General features: G+C 46.2%; 9 protein-coding genes across 9 annotated transcripts; 4 read left to right on the forward strand and 5 right to left on the reverse strand.

Moving 5' to 3' along the window:
* Nucleotides 1–1,088: 1,088 nt before the first annotated feature.
* Nucleotides 1,089–1,427, forward strand: SAMD00019534_109990 (hypothetical protein; the record flags this gene model as incomplete). Its single annotated transcript, XM_012893652.1, has 1 exon — nt 1,089–1,427. One exon carries the CDS (start codon nt 1,089–1,091, stop codon nt 1,425–1,427), a length of 339 nt encoding a protein of 112 aa, XP_012749106.1.
* Nucleotides 1,428–1,790: 363 nt separating this feature from the next.
* On the forward strand, nt 1,791–3,263 carry SAMD00019534_110000 (hypothetical protein; the record flags this gene model as incomplete). The annotated part of the gene is made up of 1 exon (XM_012893653.1): nt 1,791–3,263. The coding sequence occupies one exon, from the start codon at nt 1,791–1,793 to the stop codon at nt 3,261–3,263; it is 1,473 nt and encodes a 490-aa protein (XP_012749107.1).
* Nucleotides 3,264–3,454: 191 nt separating this feature from the next.
* On the reverse strand, nt 3,455–5,618 carry SAMD00019534_110010 (hypothetical protein; the record flags this gene model as incomplete). The annotated part of the gene is made up of 6 exons (XM_012893654.1): nt 3,455–3,932; nt 4,002–4,373; nt 4,469–4,539; nt 4,607–4,740; nt 4,816–5,478; nt 5,597–5,618. The coding sequence occupies 6 exons, from the start codon at nt 5,616–5,618 to the stop codon at nt 3,455–3,457; spliced, it is 1,740 nt and encodes a 579-aa protein (XP_012749108.1).
* A 309-nt stretch (nt 5,619–5,927) lies between these two features.
* On the forward strand, nt 5,928–7,893 carry SAMD00019534_110020 (hypothetical protein; the record flags this gene model as incomplete). Its single annotated transcript, XM_012893655.1, has 2 exons — nt 5,928–6,643; nt 6,711–7,893. 2 exons carry the CDS (start codon nt 5,928–5,930, stop codon nt 7,891–7,893), a joined length of 1,899 nt encoding a protein of 632 aa, XP_012749109.1.
* Nucleotides 7,632–7,973, reverse strand: SAMD00019534_110030 (hypothetical protein; the record flags this gene model as incomplete). The annotated part of the gene is made up of 1 exon (XM_012893656.1): nt 7,632–7,973. A coding segment is annotated over one exon (342 nt), but the record flags the coding sequence as incomplete, so codon positions are not given.
* Nucleotides 7,974–7,987: 14 nt separating this feature from the next.
* On the reverse strand, nt 7,988–8,296 carry SAMD00019534_110040 (hypothetical protein; the record flags this gene model as incomplete). Its single annotated transcript, XM_012893657.1, has 2 exons — nt 7,988–8,205; nt 8,284–8,296. 2 exons carry the CDS (start codon nt 8,294–8,296, stop codon nt 7,988–7,990), a joined length of 231 nt encoding a protein of 76 aa, XP_012749111.1.
* A 559-nt stretch (nt 8,297–8,855) lies between these two features.
* Nucleotides 8,856–16,810, reverse strand: SAMD00019534_110050 (hypothetical protein; the record flags this gene model as incomplete). Its single annotated transcript, XM_012893658.1, has 4 exons — nt 8,856–14,674; nt 14,755–14,998; nt 15,074–15,658; nt 15,782–16,810. 4 exons carry the CDS (start codon nt 16,808–16,810, stop codon nt 8,856–8,858), a joined length of 7,677 nt encoding a protein of 2,558 aa, XP_012749112.1.
* Nucleotides 16,811–18,404: 1,594 nt separating this feature from the next.
* Nucleotides 18,405–18,667, reverse strand: SAMD00019534_110060 (hypothetical protein; the record flags this gene model as incomplete). Its single annotated transcript, XM_012893659.1, has 2 exons — nt 18,405–18,467; nt 18,569–18,667. 2 exons carry the CDS (start codon nt 18,665–18,667, stop codon nt 18,405–18,407), a joined length of 162 nt encoding a protein of 53 aa, XP_012749113.1.
* A 1,093-nt stretch (nt 18,668–19,760) lies between these two features.
* Nucleotides 19,761–21,936, forward strand: SAMD00019534_110070 (hypothetical protein; the record flags this gene model as incomplete). Its single annotated transcript, XM_012893660.1, has 3 exons — nt 19,761–20,130; nt 20,241–20,524; nt 20,665–21,936. 3 exons carry the CDS (start codon nt 19,761–19,763, stop codon nt 21,934–21,936), a joined length of 1,926 nt encoding a protein of 641 aa, XP_012749114.1.
* Between the last annotated feature and the right edge of the window lie 18 nt (nt 21,937–21,954).

The following is a 21,954-nucleotide window of genomic DNA, read 5'->3' on the forward strand; positions in this document are numbered from 1 at the left end:
CTTGAGCAATCTGTGGGTTCAGGGCTTTGAGCAACATGAGCACCTTCACTTGCTCACCCATCACCCCGGGCGGAACAGTAGACGCCTTTGTCTTAAAGTTGGCAAGGAACAGGGACAAAGTAGGGAACTGAGACTGTTTCAACTCCATCAGTTCAGCTACAGGACCTTGGGATGGCTTCCGATAAGCGGCTATAAGAATGTTGGCAGCATTATCAAATGTCTCTCTCTCCCCTTGTGGAACGGATAATAGTAAATTGGCAGCTTGTCCTTTCAAGGACGCCATAAGATGCCTTATAGAACGTTGAGGATACAAAACCCTCAACTGAGCTATAAAAAGTACCACAGGTTGTGGATCTACATCCGAACCAAAGAATAACGGTGCGTTGGCAACCAGCGGGGTTTCAACATTAGCCATGATCCAATTCCAGCAGGCGCGTATCTTAAGTGTCGCCAAATATAATGAAGTACCTTAATATGGAGTTAATATAACTGGGTAAAGGACTGCAGGTGTCGCCAAATATAATGAAGTATTTTGGATCCAGACACACAAGTAATATAGTTATATAACTAATAGGATAAGATAGATATCAATCAGAAGGATAATATAGACACCCAAGGATTTAAGATGGGAATAATTGGATGAACTTTAATGAATGAGTACAACTACTATATGTACCAGTTGTGATTAGGTGAGTGCGTATATTGTATGGAACTGAGTGTTTGTTAACTGTCACTATGGGAAGTGGTTCGATTGAGTATAATACCAATAATCTATTATACCAATATCCGATGTGAGATGATCTAGATGTAGTAGTCCATACTACAACGAGCGCGAGTTAGTGAGTAAGATCACTACAGGAGGAGGGTAGCTCCGACAATTTTTTAGTATAAAATCCTCGGTTTGTTGTCAACTTTTATCAAAAAAGACACCTTAGCCAAGTGGTTACGGCGATTGACTAGAAATCAATTCCCTTCGGGGGCGCAGGTTCGAATCCTGCAGGTGTCGAATCTTTTATTATTATTATTATTTACCCTTTGGAATGATTCCAGGGTCCTCCAAATCCCAAAACGCCACTCCTCACACCGCAATGGAGGAGGACTCAGACCGAGACGAGTCATCCGGCATGCTGCTTGACAAGCTGACGGCTGAGGCACCTACACATCCAGACGCATTAGTCGCTTCGACTACCAACGAGCCACCAACACCTACGACCAAGGAAGTTGTTGACCCACCAGAACAGAAGGCTACCTTCAAGCCCCTCTCTCTCCGTAGAAGACGTGATGAGCCAGCCACTCCCCCCCATGCGGGAGTGCCCAACACGGTGTCACCCATCAACCCAATCAAGAAAGCACCCAAGAAGACTCGCGTTCACCCCCCAGCATCGATACCAACCCCATCTTCCCTCCCAACAACAAAAAAAACATAATCAACAAAAAAAAACAGGAAAACGAAACTAAAATAGGACTAACCATTCCCGACTCTTCAATTACGCCCATTTATTTGCAATATAATAAACCTCCACATTAAATAGTCTAAAAAAAAAAAAAATCCCAAAACGGGACTTTAACAATTGGAAGTAATTTACAAAAAACTGTTGAGCAACTGGCCCTCCCAGGTTGAAATTAATAATAAAAAAAACAAAATCGAGAGTGTCGTTTTCAAACAATACCAACTCCATTGTTAATCAAAAGATCATAATAAGTTGTAATCAACATACATACATACATATATATATATATATATATATATTAATATAACAATAAACACAACCATGAACAGCTATTATCAGATGAGAATATTAAAGAGAGGTGTCTTTCTATTCAATACTTATAACAGAAACACTCCAACAACTACTCCTCTCTTAAGATTCAATATCAACAACAACAACAACAACTCATACAACTCTTACAACTCTTACAACTCAATCAATCAACATATAAGATCATTCTCCTTCACTCAACAACATAACCAACAGCAACAACAACAACCTAGTTTGAAGGACTTGCTCAATGTCAAACCACGAGACTCTTTAATAACATTGATCAATACATTGGAGATACCAGATATCAATGAGGAGAGAGAACGATTGATCGAAACACACTCGCAGGAGAAGAGACAGATTGAACAGATGCACCAGGAGATGATACCCAGCGTCAAGAGTCCTCGCGAGATTGAGTATGAAGTGGCCGATCTCAGACTGACCGACCCCACCGGTGAGCTACAGCAACCGGTGAAGGACAGTGGCCCCATGGAGATCTTAGAGCCAGACACAAAGGCAGGCGAGATCGAGTCGGGCTCGGGCACCAAGTTCAAGGGCGGCCTCTCCGACAGTGGACTGCCACACGGCGCAGGCGAGTACGAGACGGCGCGAGGAGACATATACCTGGGCGAGTTTCAAAATGGCAAGAAGGAGGGCGCCGGCAGATACATGTGGAGGACCGGCAACTATTACGACGGCTTCTGGAAGGCCGACAAGCGATGCGGACTGGGCAAGTATCAGGACGCGTCCGGTGCCTGGTTCGAGGGCATCTGGGACAACGACCTGCAGCACGGCCCTGGCGTGATGATCTTTGGCAAGACAGACATCCGTGGCGAGTGGGAGCATGGCGAGCTGGTGCGCGGCCACGAGGTGCACCAGGACACAGGCATCGAGTACTTTGGTCAGTTCAAGAATGGCAAATGGAATGGCGTCGGCAAGCTGTCCTACAAGGACGGCACCATCTTTGAGGGCCTCTTCAAGGCGGGTGTGCGACACGGCCAAGGCCGACTCATCTCGCGCGATCAGATGTTTGAGTCACAGTGGATCAATGGCGCGCCAAGCGGCAAGGCCAAGCTCACCTCACAGGACTTCACGTGCGAGGGCGAGATCAACAATGGCGAGATCAACAATGGCACACTCAAGATTGCAGGCCGTGGCGTGTACGTCGGCGGAATCAGGAACTTTGCGCCGCACGGCTACGGCGAGGAGTGTCTGCAGGACGGATGCTACTATCAGGGCCAGTTTGTCGATGGCAAGCGTCATGGAATGGGCACACACAAGTGGAGCGACGGCACCGTGTACCGCGGCACATGGGTCGACGACTACCGCGTTGGCTGGGGCCAAATGATCTTCCCCAACGGCAAGGGTTGGGAGGGCGAGTTCAACGAGCATTTGGCCACCACGACGACAGAGGACGGCCATGCCAGCTCGATTGGATTAGTCGACAATGGACAAATCAAGCAGATCGACTTGAACAACATCGATGACAATTCACAACCATAGATAAGGGGTGCGCATAATCGAGCGTCAAGATATCTTGCTCGTTGTGTCCACTGTTGGTCCTATGGAGTAACACTAAAACATCCAAATATAGTATACTATGATTGATTGGAATTATTCCATTAATTCAATCATCCAAGTTTGTTAGATGGTCCTGCATGCCTGCGTGGCGTAGGATTGATTTATTCATTCGTTTACTCATCGTCCTCCTCCTCTTCGTCATCACTGAGACCCTCAAGCAATGATTGAAGAAGTTTGGATGATTGTTCGGTTGGTAGGGCTGACTCTTCTTCGTTCTCTTCTTCGTCATCCTCCTCATCTTGCTCATCCTCAGCGGCGGATCTGGCGCCAGTCTTATTGATGATAATTCCATCCTCAAACTGGTTTGATGATGATGTTGTCTCTGTATCCTCCTCCTTGTTCTCAACATCATCCTTGTGTTGCATGATGTCCTCCAATATCTTCTCTATTCTGTCCAGTGTGATTGTTCTGATGGCCTTGGTCAGGTCTGCCTTTGGATGTGACAGGGACAGGAGTTGTGGATTTTTAGTGAGGTATGTCACCAATGATTGTGGTGGCTGTAATGAAGTTGAAGCAATCTTCACCTTCAATCTCAAGTCATCCCTTGTGATTGTGAACAACTTTGTTGCCTTCTCATACAAAATCCTTGACCTAATGATTGATTGATCGATTGATTAGTATGAGGTGATTGGAATAATTCCAGTGATTGGGATACTATACCTTAGATATGCGATGGCTGAGGTGGGTGGAGTGAGATCGGATGATGCCATGAACTTGGTGATCAGAAGTGGAATGATTCCATTTGATTGTGAGACGTAGTGTGGCGAGGTAGTGTTGCTAAAGTCAAACTCGTTGAGGATTGTGGTGAGCTTGCCAAGGAAGCGAGTGTGGCCTAGCAATGACATGACCACCGTGTAATCAGTGTCGAATGATCGCTTGGCATCCACTGCACTCAGCGCCAATGTAATCTTCAGTACCTCTCTTGCCAACGATACGAATCCAGTCTCATAGTCCTTATTCTCCCTCTGCTCAATGTTTGGCAGGACCACCATTCTCAAGTACTTGGCCAAGCTTCCATATGCCTGCTCCACTCTGTAAGTAAGTTATTGTGTGTTAGTATGTTCCATTCCATTCCATTCCATTCCAATCCATTCCAATCCATTCCAATCCAATCTATGATCAGTTACATTTTGGCGTCGTTATAGTTGATACTGGACAGTAGTTTGGCGATAACATCGATATACTTTAGGCTGTCCGACTGGAGTGATTGAGTCAGTCAACGAATGGGATTGGAGTCATGTCATACATTGCCATATCTATCTTACCTTGGTTGATGTTGTTGAGATGACGATGATCTTGTTCAATTGTTCCAAGACGTTGGACTTGCTTGGTATGAAATGGTTGCGCACGATTGCCATTGATGAGTCGGTTGGGACGGCCTGCAGTGCTGATTGTTTATCTATATAATCCATCATACTTGGTAAGTATATTTGATTGATTGATCAATTGATTGAATGAGTGTATGTATACATACATAGGATATCGATTGATGCGTCGTGTGTCTTCTCTTGGAGCATTGATGTGATTGATTCCTCACCACCGATGCATTGACTTCTGATTATGTGATTGATGCTCTTGACCAACTTGTATGGACGCTCCTTCTCCTGTTGCTCAGTAGTGTCATCATCACCGTTGACAATCTGATCGGCATCGGCTTGATCTGACGAATCGGCATCATCATTGTGACTGTTATCCTTGCTGACGGTGGTCTCGATGACGTTGAGTGCATTCTTGACCAAGTGAAAGAACTTGTCCCAGGCGGCCAACTTGAACAACAACTCCTTTATCTCTAGATTCTTGACCTGTTGCACTGACTCGATATAAAAGCTACGTAGACGATCACTTCTAACACGAGCATTACTCGGGCATGTTGCAATAAAAGTGCTCGCCATCGTATTAATGAATCTCGTTGCCAATGTAAGTTGGAATGTTGCCTTCTTCTTTATAATCTTTTTCTCTGTTGGTTCATCATGTTCTTGTTCTTGTTGTATTTGTTCTTGTTCATCTTCAATCTTCATCTTTACATCCTCTTTATCATTTGTTGATGTTGTTGTTGTTGTTGTTGTAGTTCTCTTTCTCTTCATTGTTGAAGGCTTTGTCTCCTTCTTGACTTGTGATAACTTCTTTGTCGTTGTAGCTTTGTTCATCATTATATATATGTATATTATCTCTCTCTCTCGCTCTATCAAACATTCATTCAAAGACTCAATTTGATTGTTTCGTTCGGTTTTTCAAAGATGAAGACTAAAACATACCCTCACAGACATACCCTCGCATTAATTTTTGACTTCAAATTTGAACATTTCAAGTTCATTCATCCATATTCACTTCACATTTGGAATAATGGATACAATACCTATTACAACTATTCATAAAATATGTATATTGTTAAAGAATGATGCTAGTTATATTGATATAGTATGTTTAGGTCTAACATCTAAACTTTATTTCATAGAGATACATAATTTATTGAATATTAGATTTAATAAGATACCTTTGAATATAAGAGATTTATCAAATAATATATTATCTGCAGAGTCTGTTGCTGCTGGTATTGGTAATGGTACTAGCCAGGTGACTACATCTATGTATCATAATCAACACAAGGATGCCAAGTACCCTTCTACATTGACAACAATAATATTTGGTCCAAAGTACAATCAATGGATCTTTGATCGAACACCTCCACAGTCAGTGACATCGTTGACATTCGATTGCTCCTATGAACGAACGATCAATTATGGGGACCTTCCGGGATCACTCAAGTACTTGAAGCTCCCCTCATACTCTGAAGAAGTGTCATCCGGCAGGTTACCGCCAGGTCTCACCACCTTGATCCTTGGTGGTGAGTACTTCCATGAGCTCAGGCCCGGCACCCTGCCACAGTCGATCACATCACTCTCACTTGGCGATGCAAGTGTAAAGGGTATTAAGCCAGGCGTTCTCCCCTCCTCGCTTACTGAGCTCAAGTTGAGCAAGTTCAATGCGAATATCAAGCCTGGAGTGGTGCCGACGGGCCTGCTCACAATGACATTTTCATCGTATTCCTCGTTCAATGAGGAGCTCCCTCCAAGGGTGCTGCCACCGACACTCCAACTCTTGAGTCTGCCCCTAAAATATGATCAACCATTTTGCATTGGCTCACTTCCAGAGTCACTCACTACGCTTATCATTCAGAGAGATGAAAAATGGGACAACATATACAGTCATGCATTTGAACCAGGTGTATTACCTGCATCACTCAAGACATTCGAGCTACCAAAGTTCAGCAAGATCGTGGATTCATCACCATTCCCCGCCTTGTATCTCTCAACAGTTCAGTGCAGGAAAATACCCCAAGTCATTGACCAATCTAGATCTTAAACAGAGGTCATTCTACACCGAGTTGGATAAAGAGGATAGAAAGTACGAGCGAGAGAATGAGAATGATGAGTATGGTGGATATGATCGTCGTCGCAAAGTTGTCAAAGACGATGAAGATGATGATGACGACGATGACGATGACGAGAAATATGATAGCAAAGATAACCCACCTCCATTGCCAAGCTCGATCAAGACGTTGGTCTTCAATGGATACCTTCAGAATGGTTACATTCCAAACTCTGTCGAGAAATTGTTATTGAGGACGTGCAATTATAGATTTGAATCTGGTCACTTCCCTCAATCAATCAAGACGCTCGAATTAGGTGTCTGCCTCCGCCAACCAAGATTTCTTGAGTTATCTCTCCCTCGTTCGTTCACTAAGCTCGTTCTTGGCAACTCCTACTCAGAACCCATCACGCCTGGTATCCTACCCGACTCAATCACTCATTTAGAGATTGGCAAAAAGTACACATCTGGCTATGAGAAGGATGCATTGCCAGCGTCACTCACCTGTCTGAAGCTTGCTGGTGCACAGAAGAGTGGAATCTTCCTCCCACCAAAGAAGTTATTATACCTGGCCATAACCTCTCTTCCTCAGATCCATCGTGTCAAGGGCGGGGTGGACCATCTCTCTGTGACCAATGCCAGTCTGACGACCAAGGACTCGACGGCTGCGCCACTCCTGACACCAATAAGGACACTTTCAATCCGGGCTACTGGTACTGCATTCAAAAATCGATCACAGTTCCTCAAGACTATATTCAGAATTGTGCCCAATGTTGATTGCTATGACATTGCAGTTGTCAACAAGGCTGAAGATGTGTGGAGTACACAACTTCGCAAATTGGATCAGTGGCGATCAATCATTGTCACGGACCATCATACCATTCAATACTTCAACAATGCACCTGTGGAGCGTGTTACTTACTTGGAGGAATTGGTCAAACAATTGAGCAAGGAGAATGAGACACTAAAGACTGAGAACGAAGAGATGCGGGCACAACTAGATTCACTGAGGTCATCATCGTCAAAGAAACCAGCAAGGTCTACAATCCCAGCTCCATCATTGATCAAGATCAAAGTCGAGGATAATCCATCAGATGAAGCCACGACCACCACAACGACTACAACTACCACAACCGCTGCAGTCAAGAGAGAACCTCTGTCCAACAAAAGAAGAAGGAAATGAATAAATGATTGAGTGATGAATGGGTAGCGAGTGGATACCGTCCAACTCGCGAATTTAATAATAAAAATAATAATTAATAATTAATAATAATTAATTAAAGGTTGATGTTGGCGTTGATGTGGGCATCAATCAAGTTGCAACGACCCAAGTTGATATCGATATCAATGTTGGCATCAATGTGAATACCTGGGAAACAGGGGTTCCAGCAAGCAGTCGACGATGATCCCTGAGATGAACCACCAGCTGATGAGCTAGAGAAGGAGGCACCAGACTTGGCCAACGATGAGGATGGGTTCATGTTCTTAAGAGTAGCTATATATTTTTGATTGATTGGAGGATTGTTAGGAATAATATTATTAGGATGTTGGAATTTGAGTTTGAAAGACTTACCAAGGATAGTCATTTTTGGAATTAGTTTGTTTAGTTGATTAGATTATTAGATTTGATTTGATGATATTATAATGATTCAGAACCAGAGTATTTATAATGGATGGATGTGGATGGAGTTGAGTCCAACAGTTGAATGGATTATATTATATTTAAGAGATATTAGGAGTATTGGTGTTTGAAGTTATAAATAATTGTCATTAACGACATCATCATTCTAATAAGATTATAAAATAGTGATCATGTGAAGAGACACTTCACCTTTTAAAGTCAATATATCACTACACATATTGGCAACAACCTCATCTACTTACTTAAATCTTTGAACTGAATGCGTGATGTGATTGACAACCACTAACTGAACTGATCACATGAGTGACGTTGAGAGTCTGAGCGAGGGGGAGTCGGAGTGAGTGTGTGGTTGACATCATCCAATCCTCCCACACCCACACTAATAATGATCAATCAGTTGATTGAGTGAGGGGTCAGATTATTCCAACCTCTGGATTGAGGATTAATTCCAAGTGATACCATATTAATGTATTATACATCAATCAATCAATAAATCTATCCATTTATTTATGACCAGTAGGTCTGAGGAAGTTGGGTGTTGTTGAAGAGCTCGAGGAGGTGGAGGAGGAGACTGGCATAGATTTAAGTGTGCTTGGTAAGGGCTTTGGAGGGAGTAATGATGGTCGAGGTGGTAGTGTCCCAGTTGTTTGGTTCGATATAGGTGTGACAGATGATGCTGAAGATGTTGATGATACAGTGTTATCACTTGGAGCGGACAACTTTAGAATACTTGGTGACTTGAGATGTGGAGGTTTGATTGGAACTGTTGGTGGCATACTAGGTGATCCGCCACTTGGTGAAGATGCCTGAGATGATGATCCGCTAACTGGTGATAATGTGACTGGTGTCTTGGGTGGCGTCACAGAGGATGGTGATGGCGCTGATGATGTACTGGTGTCTGGTCTGATCAATGGCAGTGGCTTGGTGAAGCTCAATGCTGGCTTCAATGGAGGCTTGGCTGGAAGTGGCTTTGATGGTGGTGTCATGGGAGGCTTGGCAGTCGAGCCAGTTGTTGGTGTCATGGGTGGTAGTGTGGCAACACTGCCAGCTGCGAGACCAGACACTCCAGATGGTGCCATTGGCGAATTAACAATCACAGGTGATGATGATGATCGTTCGATTGGTTTGCGAATCGATTGTGGAACTGCGCTGAGAGGTGCTGTTGCTCCTGGTGCTGGGGACGCCGGCCTCTGCATCATTGGTCTTGGGGCAACACTGATTGGTGATTGTGCGCCTGGTGCTGGTGATGCAGGTCTCTGCATCATTGGTCTTGGAGCAACACTGATTGGGGCCTGTTGGCCTGGTGCAGGGGATGATGGTCTTTGCATGATTGGCCTTGGGGCTGGATTGGATGGCGCGGCAGCCGCAGCGGGTGTTGGTGCGGCGGCAAAAGGACTAGAGGCAGCAGGGGTTGACGATGATGGGATAGGAACAACATACTTGAGATTCTGCTCCTTGATGGCCATTAGACGCTGTGATATCTGGGCAAAGGTTGGTCTTGATTGTGGCTCCTTGTGCCAGCAGTCTTGGATGAGTGATGCGAATGCGGCAGGGGCAGCGGCTGGGATGGTCGGACGCATGCCCTCACAAATTGCATCCTCAAGCTGGGAAATGAACTGGGATCGGGCCACTGGATACTCATCGAATGGCAGCATACCAGTGAGTATCTCCCAGAGGATAATGCCAAAGCTGTAGACGTCTGCCTTCTCTGTGTACTCTTGGCCACGCATGATCTCTGGAGCCAGCCAGATCGGGTTGGACAACTTGTCGCGACCGAGTGCTGAGGTGACCACAGCACGCGACTCACCAAAGTCCGATACCTTGCATACAACATCCGCGCGGTCTGACAGATCGCCCAGCATCAAGATGTTTGGTGACTTGAGGTCGCGATGACAGATCTTTGGCGTGAACTCGTGGAGATATTGGATGGCGCCAGCAATATTGAGCGCGATCTTGATGCGGATAGACCATACGGCCTGTGGCTGCTTGCGCAAGAAGTCATGCAGGTTGCCATTGGGTATGTACTCCATCACGAGACAGCATGGATCCAGACAGCAGGCCTTGAGAGTGACGATCGACTTTTGATTGAGTGTGTTTGAAAGCCAAACCTCGCGAGTGAACTCGCGGAACACGTTCTCTACATTCTCGCCACCCTCGAGCACCAGCTGTTTGATGGCCACGAGCTGGCCGCGTAGACGGCCCTTGAACACCGTTCCAAAGCCACCCTCGCCAATCTTCTCAATGATCTCCAGCTCTTTGTACTGGATGGTGAAGTTGGCGCCCAGATCCGTGAGTAGCAGCTCAGGCACCAAGGTCTCGAGCTTAACCATCTTCTCCTCGCCAGTAATGGGCGATCGACACAACACCTCGGTGCGCTTGCCAATGATCGCTCGCTGGCAGTCGTCGTAGGGATACATCGTTCGCAGGTCGTTTGGTCGGTTGGCTGCGGCCGACGACATTGATGGGCTGCCACCGCCAACAAAGGATTTGGTATGCTTGGACATCTTGTTCTTGTTGTAGAGCGACAGGAACTTGGGCGTGCCATTCTTCTTGTATCGCTTGTTGGGCTTGAGTGTGCCGCCAGGTGAGATCGAGTCGGCTTCAATGTCCTCGCCATCGGCCTCCGAGTCGAATGAGGTGGACAGCGGGCTGGTGGACAGGCCCTCGCGGCTACTATTCAAGTTGGTCTGTGATAGTTGATGAGTGAGCTGTTGTTGGAGCTGGGGCTGGATCAGCTCGCCCAGTGACTCGGATGAGCTGTTGTTGGACGAGCCGTGTGCACGGGATGGCAGTCCGGCGGCCATACCATTGACGCTACGACAGTTGCTGCAGCTACACACAACGAGCAACTGATAGCTGAGCTTGTACCATCCGTCGAGCAGCACCTCGGCTGTCTCCATTATGAATCGAAGTATGGTGGCGGCTGACTTGCCCCATGCGCGAATGGACACTTGATTGGCATGCGCCTCGATCAGCGATGTGGCTTGCTCACGTTCAACCAACAGACCATGTTTCCAGAACTCCTTCACTGTGGTGAAGTGCATGATACGGATCATCAACTTGGAGAACATACCCACGGGGAAGAACTCGAACTGGTACACACGCTCCAGCACTGTGGACTCGCGTTTCAACTCATCCATTGTGCGCTCTAGTGCGCTTGGACGCTCCTCGCTAAGTAGGACGGGGACCAGATGTTTGGCGCCAACCTTGGCAATGAGTGTCGTCTGATGTGATGGCGAGGATGCGGGCAGGCCAATGGCGCCACCGGTGGAGGACGAAGGAATGCCCTTGAACGATGATGTTGGTGACCTGTTGAATGAACTGAGGCTGGCCTTTGACCCGGATGGCGAGGGGCTAGGCGTGACTGGCGCCGAGGCCGACACTGGAGATGGACTGGAGAAAGTTGAGCGCAACTTTGAAATGCCGCCAGTGGACGCACCAGTGGTGATTGGTCCGCCAACACGCTGCGCAGAGCTCTTGCTCGGGATGGGCGTGGTGTTGATGAACTTGGGATCGGGCAGCGGATGCACGATCTCAAAGCGCTGGAGTATGGCCAAGAGCACATGATGGAGATGGTGTGGGAAGTCTGGTGCCTTCCAGATCTGATGCAAGTTGGATTGCTCCAGCACACCGGCCTGGACAAAGTTTGGCTTGCTTGTGATCAGCGTGGCCAGGAGACGCGTGAGCCAGGGCGGGTCGATAAAAACGAACGCGTCCAGGCCCGACTTGTCGTCATCAAAGTACACGATGATGCCCAGCTCCTTGAGGAAGTGCGAGGCTTTGGGTACCTGGTCGGCCGTGATACCACATTGCTCGGCCATCGCCAGGAACTCGTGCTTGGTGATGATGGGAGGGTTGTTCATCTCGCGTTCATTGACAATGAGTGACTCGAGCTGTGTGAATGACTGTGGATGACTCTGTCCGAGCTTCTTCTCTGCGCGTCCGACCTTGACCAGCAGCGCCTGGAGCTTGTTGATGTTCTTGGACGTCTTGCAGCTGACGGCCAGGAAGCCCTTGATCGAGGGGAAGGCCGCACAGAACTTTGAGTCGATCTCAGCCTGGATGCGCTCCTCCTGGCCCGAGGTCAACTCGTCGAGATGCGTGCCCACGAGGACAACCTGCGCGTCGCCGCCCCAGGCCTCGATACATTGCAGCCAGTATGATACACGTGCGTCGTCCTGCTGTTGGAGGAAGGTAACCATGTTGAAAACGACAACAAAGAGGGAGCGCGACGAGATGAAGAATTGATGCGTGGAGTAATAAACCTCCTGGCCGGCAAAGTCCCACAAGTTGAATGTAACGGGTGGCGATGAGGCGTCGTCCTGGGACGAGGCGCTGGGACGCCATACCTCCATGTCAATGCCATCAGTGGACAAGTTCATCGTCGTGTTGAGTGGATTGATTCCAAACTGTGAGTCGGCATCTGATGATGCTTGCTTCTTCTTGGAGCTGAGGCCCAGGCCCAGACCCTTGCGAAGGATCTGGGTGACGGCCACGGGCGCCACATCCTTCTTGAGACACTTGGCGATCGATGTCTTGCCCACATTCTCCTGGCCCACGAGCATAAGCTTCATGCGCATGCAGGGTGTGTCGCGAATGATCTGACCGCGCAGACGACTGAACAGCGCGATCAACTGGTCCTCCACGAGAACATCGTCGTACTTGGCCTCGGTGGCAAAGGGGTTGCCCGCCACACACATCGACTTGAGACGCAGACGCGACATCTGCCACGGGAGCTCTGTGAGCTGGTTGTACGAGATGTCCAGCACGGACAGGCTAGCCAGACGACTGATCTGGGGCGGGAGGCTCTTGATCCTGTTCTGGCTGATGTTGAGATCAGTCAGCGACGCGATGTTGCCAATCTCGAGTGGAAGACATGAGATGTTGGAGTCGGACAGGTCGAGACGCACGACACGCGTGGCCCACGCTTCGATGATCTTTTGCTTTACCGGGTGGAAGCATGGCGCGCCATTGATCGAGAATGAGCCTGCCTGGAGCGACTTGAGGCTGGCAAACATGGCTGAGGGCAGGCGACTAAAGAAGTTTCGTTGCATCATCAATGTTCGCAGACCTGTGAGAAGCGTGAATGTGTCGTCGGGGATGGACTCGATCACATTGAAACTGATGTCCAGATGCTCGAGTTTGGCCAACTGCTGGATGCCCGTGGGCAGCACTGATAGGTCATTGTGCGCAACGTTCAGACGACGAAGCTCGCGCAGTTCGCCAATCTCATTGGGTAGCGCAGTCAGCTGGTTGGACGACAGATCCAGCACATGGAGGCGCCCCAGCTCCTTGAACAACGTGGTGGGCACGGTCGTGATGCAGTTGGAGTCCAGGTACAACTCGGTGATGTCACTCAATCTCTTGTTGTCAAGGTGCGCGTTCAACACCTTGTTGATGTAGGACAGTGTGATCTCGGGCACGTTCAAATGTCCGAGGTCCAGCAGTGTCTTGGGGTGGGCTGCCGGAGCGGCCTTTTGTATCAACTCGCGACGTTTTCTTGAGTCCTGTCGGGCGGTGATCTGTGCAGCCTTGACCTTGGCGCGCTCTTCATAGTCGCCTGGCATCGCGGCAAAGATCAGACATGAGAGCTGGGTCGTGTGGCTGGCCAGCCAGACGTCCAGCAACTCGGTCACTGCGGCCATGGACAAGGCCTTGTCCTCGAGACTGAGAGTCTGCAGTGTGTGTGAGTGGCGCACCAGACGTGCCAAATGTGTGACCGATGTGATCGCATTGCCATTCAAACTGACGATGGACAGTGATGGATGTGAGATGATGCCGTCCACGAGGCTGGCCACGCCGGCGTTGTTGATCTGGCACTCATTGAGATCGAGTTGCGACAATGATTGATTGAAGCGCAACGCATCACCAATGGCCACGGTCATTGACGGGGTGAGCGAGTTTTGAGACAGGTCCAGATTGGTGATCGATCGACTGGCCACGAGGAAGCCCACCAACAGATTGATCAACTTCTCGCTCATGGTGTTGGGCGCGAAACTGAGATGTGTGATGAAGCTTGTCGAGGACAACTGAGCAAACACTTGTGCTTTGTCGCCGGTCTTTAGCAATGACTTGCTAAGTTCGAACTTTGATCGCTGCCCACTCAAGATGGACCTCATTATCGTTTGAATGTCCTTTGCGCCATCATCCTCATCGCTGTCCTCCTGCTGCTGTTGTTGCTGGCCCTGAGTCAAAGCCGAAGTAGCCTCCTTCTTTGTAGCCTGTGTGAACTTTTGCATCCACTCTCCCTTGTCCTTCTCTGACGCTGCCATATATAGCATGGAGACCTCCCTATTCTTGATTTGGAATCCCTTGCGATACTCTTTGTTGTTGGGGGGGAGGAAGGGTCAGTGAGTGAGTGGAATTATTCCAGATGATCGTCCATCAATGAATGATACATACCAAAGCCAAGCTCGGAATCATCGACCTGGATGTTGGACACCTTCTCCATCTTTTTGAGGAGGTGTAGACAGCCTTCGTAGGCTATTAGATTTATATTGGAATGAGGTGGGACGTCATCCACCTTCTCAGTGAATAGTATAATGTCGGAGAATAAGAATGTATGATAGGTAGTTCGTTGATTATTGTACTGTTCAGTGAGGCTACCCTCCTTCAAGAACCTACGACCCTTTACAAAGTCCGCGCTCTATGATGTTGAGTGTGTTGTGTGAGTTTGAGTTTGCTCTTTGAGTTTGAGATTGAGTTTGATTGATTAACATACATTAAACAAACCTATTGTAGTTGACTTAATAGAGTTGGATATCGATATGACCTTGTTGATGTTGTTCGAGTCTAGTACTACCTCTTTGATGATGGTGCCAAACTGATCGTAGAGCTTCATGTATGATCGTGCGAGTTCTGGTGATGTTGTCGATGCCTTGCCCTGCTGGGATGATGATGACAATGTATCAGCCAATTGTTTGATACTGCCATTGAATCGTGCCATCCAGTGCACTGGTAACACCAACAGTGATGGCAGGCTGTAGTAGGCATAGTCGGTGGTGTGGCGCGAGGGGTTGGACGCATTGAGTCCGGTGCGGCGCAGGTTGGACAGGCCGGCCTTGAGCGTCGTAGCAACTTCGTAGTTGACACCAAATATCTCGGACAACAATACAGGCTTCATCACACCAGAGTTTGGCAAGTCCACTATTGGAGCCAGTTTGAATCCATGCTCCGACTGCATCTTCTGCTCAGCATTCTTTACAAAATGATCGAAGCGAGTGTTATTGAACGACAATGAACAAAGTGCAGCGATACTATAATTGTACAACAATGCATATTGTTTGTATTTCTTCATGTGTACCATCTAAACATTGTTTGACTGATTGTTAGTGTTTGTGTGTTGGGGGTGAGGGTTGGGGCGAGGCCGAGGCTGGAATGATTCCTCCCCCACACCCCACTCGATCAATCAATGATTTCGATTACTTACATATTGAGTTAGGATAGATAGTAGATTGGAATGAAGGGATGATGATGAGTGGAGACACTTTTGGAGGTCGTCCACGAGTGAGCTGGCGATGCTGTGGATGGAGTCCACCTCGAGGAAGACTCTGCGCAACTCGTCATGTGTAATCACCTGCTCATTCTTCTTGAGAGGCTGGTAAAAGATATCAAGCATCGCCTTGATGCTGTCGGCATAGGCTGTAGTATATTGTACCAGTTGCTGGACGACCTTCTTAGAGTCATCAGATGTTGGGATTGATGCCGCCGCGGCTGATGTGGCTTGGGCTGAAGCAGAGGTGGAAGATGAAGTTGAGGATGGAGTAGATGAGATATTGGATGATGTTGTTGATGTGTTGTTGTCGTCCTTGGCATGCTGTTTGCTGTTGTTGTTTGAATGGGATGGAGGCGAGGAGTTGGATGGACTGGGCGTGGCATGCTTGACCGGCGACACTGAAGTCGTGGCCGAATGGCCATTCGTGGCAAATGATGCACCAGCATGGCCACTTGGCGATGATGAGTGGCCAACTGATGATGTTGACGAGTTGTTTCCAACAACGCCCTGTGACACTGATATTGTCGATGATGATACTGTTGTTGGGGTGGCCGATGTGGGGGCAGGCGTGGCAACATTCTGTTGCCAAAAGTCCAACACCTTCTTATGATTCTCAACATTATTGCCAGGTGGCTTGTCGGATGCGGTCGTGGTCGTCGAAGAAGATGTCAAAGGAGTTGAGATACTCGATATTGTTTGGACCATCTTACTGCCCATCTTTGAGAATATACTTGAGCCACTATCCTTATCACCCTTATCATGCTTGTCACTCTTATCATGCTTCTCTTGTAACTTCTCCTCCTTCCTCTCCAACTTTTCACGTTCCTTCTCTCTATCACGCTCCTTATCACGCTCCTTGTCAATCTCTTTTCTTATCTCCTTTGCCTTCTTATCTCTCTCCTTCTTGCTCTTGCCATCCTTGAACTTGTCCTTATCCTTTATCTTGTCCTTCTTGTCCATCATTGATGATTAAATGTAAATGTAAATGTAAATGATTATTGATTGATTGATTGAATGAATGATGTTGGATGGCTGATTGATGTTGGATGTTGGCTGGATATGTGTCGATCGATCGATTGGTTGATTAGTCCTCCTCACGCCAAACCTTACAACGGTATCCTTTTATGGGTGAGTGTGTGTGTTGTGTTGAGTGTGTGAGAATAAGTCGTTCGTCTTTCGTCTTGTGTGTTGATGGTGTGGTATGTGGTGTGGGGGTGTTATTTATCTGTTGGTAATGTTACAAAGCAACAAGACACAATGAATGAATGACAAGTATTGTTCTGTCTGAATATATATATCTCTAATGTAGACTGGGTAAATTACTATTATTGTTATTATTATTATTATTACTTTGATATGATATTACATGTAACTGGTGAACTGGGCTGTGTTTGTCAGAGGTCTGACTTGTCTTTGATTGTGATTGATTGTGATAGTTTGGTGTCTTAGTGGTCTTGGTATTGGTTGTTGTTGTTGGAAGGTTGTTCTGTTTTGTGTCGTGAGTGTGTGTTTGATGAGTGGATGGATGGACCTGTTTGAAAAGGACCAACCTCGAGTTTTCTGATCACCTCCTATGTTGATGATGATGATGTATGGTAGTAGTAATAGTATTAAGATAACCCACGCACATGTACACACACAATAGTCAATGCAGTATTAAATGAATAGGATGTTGATGATGTCGAAGTGTGGAAGTAAATCACTCAATCATAGAACAAACAAACATGGTGCAGGACCCTAAAAGTAAACAAATCACAAAATATCCGAGAGCTATCGCGTCCGGTATTAAACACACCAAAGTGAGAGAATATGACTTGCTGATGGATTGGATTGTTCGCGGATGAAAGAATGATGACTTTCAGGAGGGCACTATGTGGGTGAAACACATGCATCACCCATCCGGGTTACAAAGACCACACACTGAGTGCCTTTGCTCCATCCATCTAGCGAAAGTTCGTCATCACGTGTTGGGCTTTCCCACACTACGGTGATCGCCTCGGATAGGCCCATCAAACAAATCGCCAAAACATTCAAAAGTTGTTTGATGGTGCCATGTAGTGACTTGATGCGGCTTGTGGACATCCAATCCCATTCAACGAACTGAACTGGTTGTTTGTTGTCTGTCGTTTGGGGTACCAGACAGATAATAATAATAATATTATTATTATTGATGATGGATAATAAAGTTTGTGTATATTGCCGTTGATGATTAGACCCCTCTTTGGTCTTAATGGGGGACTGACTGGAGGACACTCAACCAACCACAGTGCGCACTGAGTAGTAGATATCTTTGGCAATCTATCTATCTTGGAGATGGATGGGATAATGTAACTCTTTGATTGGGGATTACTTAATTAATTTAGATCTTACTCTATCACCTTGGCATGTTGGGCGATATCGATCGAACCCAACGATGTTGTTGTTGTGTAATTGTTGATGAAGGTCATCAACACACAACCTAGTCTAGCCTCGTAGTCATCATTTTAAAGGAAAGCAAAGGAGGTGAATGTGATTTGCGAGCGAGTCCTTGCTCTCTGCCCTTGAAGTGAATGAGTCGTCACTTCGTCCTTGATGTGGATGCAGTGTTGTTGTTGTCCTCTGTGTCCTCAGTTGCATTGTACTTTTGTTGTTGAGTGTGTGTAGATGTCATTCATTCATTCATTGATTGAGTTGATTAGCAAGCTCATACACATGTCAATGTTCGCGAACATCTTGACATACCTTCTTTATGACCCATTCCAAGTTGTTATATCCCTTGTTGATTAGATAATCAATGTCTCTTGGATCAGTCTCATACTTGTGTCCTTCAAAGTGCTTCATGTAATGTGTGTGTTCAGGTGTATATGGTAAGAAATAGGGAACCATCCATCACCAACATCATCCATTATCATACCTCTCTAGTGAATGTCCAGTAATAGTTTTGAGACTGTTTTGGTAATCTTGTATTGATTGATCTTACAATAGTCCTGTACAATGACAATGACTTATAGTTTATCTGATTGCTTAAACACATGTCTTTATCTTTATCTTATCTTTAAAAAGTTATTATGTGTATGTGTATTTCAACAACAATCAAATAAAGAAGTTCAAGAGAAGTGTTCTCGTCCCAGGGGTCGAGTTCTGTTGTGTTGAGTGCTCACTCATTTGTTGTTCACTTTGCTCAAACACAAACAAATAATAATACTTCCAACGAGTTATCGCTCATACTCTCTTCAATGTCTTTGGTTGAATGAATGACCTAAGATAAAGAATGGACATTGAAGAGCGATGGGTGATAGAAAGAATCTAGAAATAATAATATACAAATTCAAATTAATTATTAAAAAGCACTATGAAAGAAGACTACTTTATACTGACAGATATCTAGATCGGAATTCGAAACAAACACTGCAATGCCCCATCTCTCACTCACAGTTGATCGAATCAAAATCATCAACACACGCAGCAATCCATCAATATCCAATCAAATTGCAGCTTCAACACTCATGAACCTGTTTGCGCGGACCGCCAATGTCAAATCCAAACCGTTGCACAAGCCTTAATCATTGTCCGCCCATCAAACGACTATGGTGGCCCATCGATGATAATCATCAGAGCAAAGGCCGATGATCAGGGAACGTCCTTTAACTCAAACATCCACTTTGAATTTAAGTATCCTCGCGCTGTTGGTGGGGGGTTGCATAGGGTGATCATAGCCATAGTTGGTCCAACAACTACTTGAATATGGTCTATGAATGGGGGAAGGCCATCATCGATGGACAATATCTAATTAACAGTCTGTCTGTCAGTCCCCAAGTCTGTAACATCAATGATGTCTTGATCGGATTGTCACATGACACCACTTAATCTTCAAACCAATCCAACTACCCATCATAGTTAGATATACATACTTAGACACATATATACAGATACAATGTTATCTACATCAGGAAATAGTATAAACTCTCAACAACAGCAGCAGAGCGGGAGAGCAGACTTGGATTCTTCATCTTCATCATCAGAGACAACGAGAAGCGAGAGGTTCTATGGAAGTAGCGATGAGGTCAAGTTCACAGTACCACTTCCAAATGCACTGCTACAATACCCAATGGTGTCCAAAGTGTGGAGCGCAATGATTCCCAAATTTCCAGACTCTATCAAAGATCGAATACATATATCAACACTGGTATTCAGGGCCAAGCAAGAGCCCATCCACTCGCCATTCATAGACGCCTCAATGGAGTCAATCAAGATGGCATCATCTGTACATAATAACACAAACAATAACGTCCAAGTGATATCAGGTAAGTTATAATTATTATATTATCTGAAATCACGTGATTGGTATAGTGATCACGTGATTGATCACGTGACATATCTGATTCTCATACAAATTTATTACCGTTATTTCCAGAGGGCGATTATGAAAGATATAACAACCTGATATCACAAAGAAGAATAAGGATTATTATATTGGTGGCTATACTGATGCAGGCATGCATGTCTGCATTGAATTATATCAAGTATGGCAACTATATGTTCCGAAGAGATGTTATAATGACTTCACAATTGGTCGTCACTGTGATCAGTGCCGCCATCCTATTCCGCTTCCCACTCACATCATCACGTGTGACAGTACTATACCTCCAATTCATTCTACTTTGTAATCCACTTCAACGTCTAGTATGGGCGGATACTGTAAGTTCAACCAACCTTTTTTGATAAAGTGGTGGGGGTCTGGGCTTAGGCTGGAATGATTCCAGCCTTCACCCCAACCCCTTTTCAATCATATTCAAACTCAAACTAACATGATATCCACTCGATCAATCAATAATTAGTTCCCTCCATATGAACCATCATATCAAATCATGCTTTGGATCAACTTCTCGGTGCCCACGGCCAAGTTTTGGAGGGCAAGTGTGACTGGATTGGTTGGCATCATGTCTGTGATCATCATACGTATACTTCAACAATATGACACAGTGTTTAGGATACTCTGGCTACAATTGGGAACATACTTGCTGTATCACATCGTCGTTGGATTTGGCTCACGTCTCTCTGAGGTGGTAAATCGGGCACTTTATGTCGAGTTGCTCTACCTCTCGCCACTCCAGCCAGCACACAAGACCTACGCCTGTGTCGAGAGATATTGTCGGGCGCGCAGTCATTGGCTCACACAACGATTCAAGGATGCAGAGATTGAGAAACGTTTCCTCGCATTCTACGGACAGGAGTCGTTTGTTGAGGTGGGTCTATTGCTGTCCACAGTCATCTCCTCAGCCTACTACATCTTCCAAGACATGTATTACAGCAAGTCTGGTATGCTGGTAATGTTCCTGGTACTGCGATTCGTCCTTGTCATCCCCGGCTTTGTGATGCTGTTCTACCTATCGATTATGCGCAAGACCAACCCGATCAAAGCTGACCTGCTGTCGCTCATTATCTTCACACTGATCATTCTGGCGCAGTATGCAATGTTTGATCAAGTAGTGTCGTGGGAGGGCAGTCTCTTCTACTTTGGCGCAATGATGCGTGTCCTCACACTGGCCTCCAATCAACTGTTCCTCGTGCACACACTTTACATCATACCAATCAGCTATGCCATCATCCCGCTGTCCGTCGTGCTCTACGGCTCGCAGAACAACAACTACATCTTCTTCTTTGTCGTACTCACTGTGGTCGTGATCGTCTTCACGCTGATACGAGAGAAGAACCAAAGACTACGCTTCCTTGTCCAACAATATGGTGCCGAGGCACTGGTCGACAAGGTGGCCATGGCGAACAAGACCAGCATCCATGTTCAAATGGAAATGGATGGTGCAGACATACAACTTGTTGTCAGCAACTCAAATGACAATGGTGATGGTGATGCAGTGGGCATCGAATTATCAAACATGGAACGTGACAGACCCAGGTCTCATCATCATCACTTGCACTCAATTGCCATTGATCATATTGTATCCAACAACAATGACCAGTCGACAGCAAATGATGAAGGATCAACAACTACCAACATCCAAGGTCTAGGAGTAGTGTCCCCAGCCAAGAGTCCAAGACGCAACCTTCTAGACTATTCACAAGATTCATTCAATGTATCACAACAGCAATGAAACGTGCATATTCATTCA

The sequence above is a fragment of the Acytostelium subglobosum genome (assembly GCF_000787575.1).
Source record: "Acytostelium subglobosum LB1 DNA, scaffold: scaffold30, whole genome shotgun sequence".
NCBI classification, from domain to species: Eukaryota; Evosea; class Eumycetozoa; order Acytosteliales; family Acytosteliaceae; genus Acytostelium; species Acytostelium subglobosum.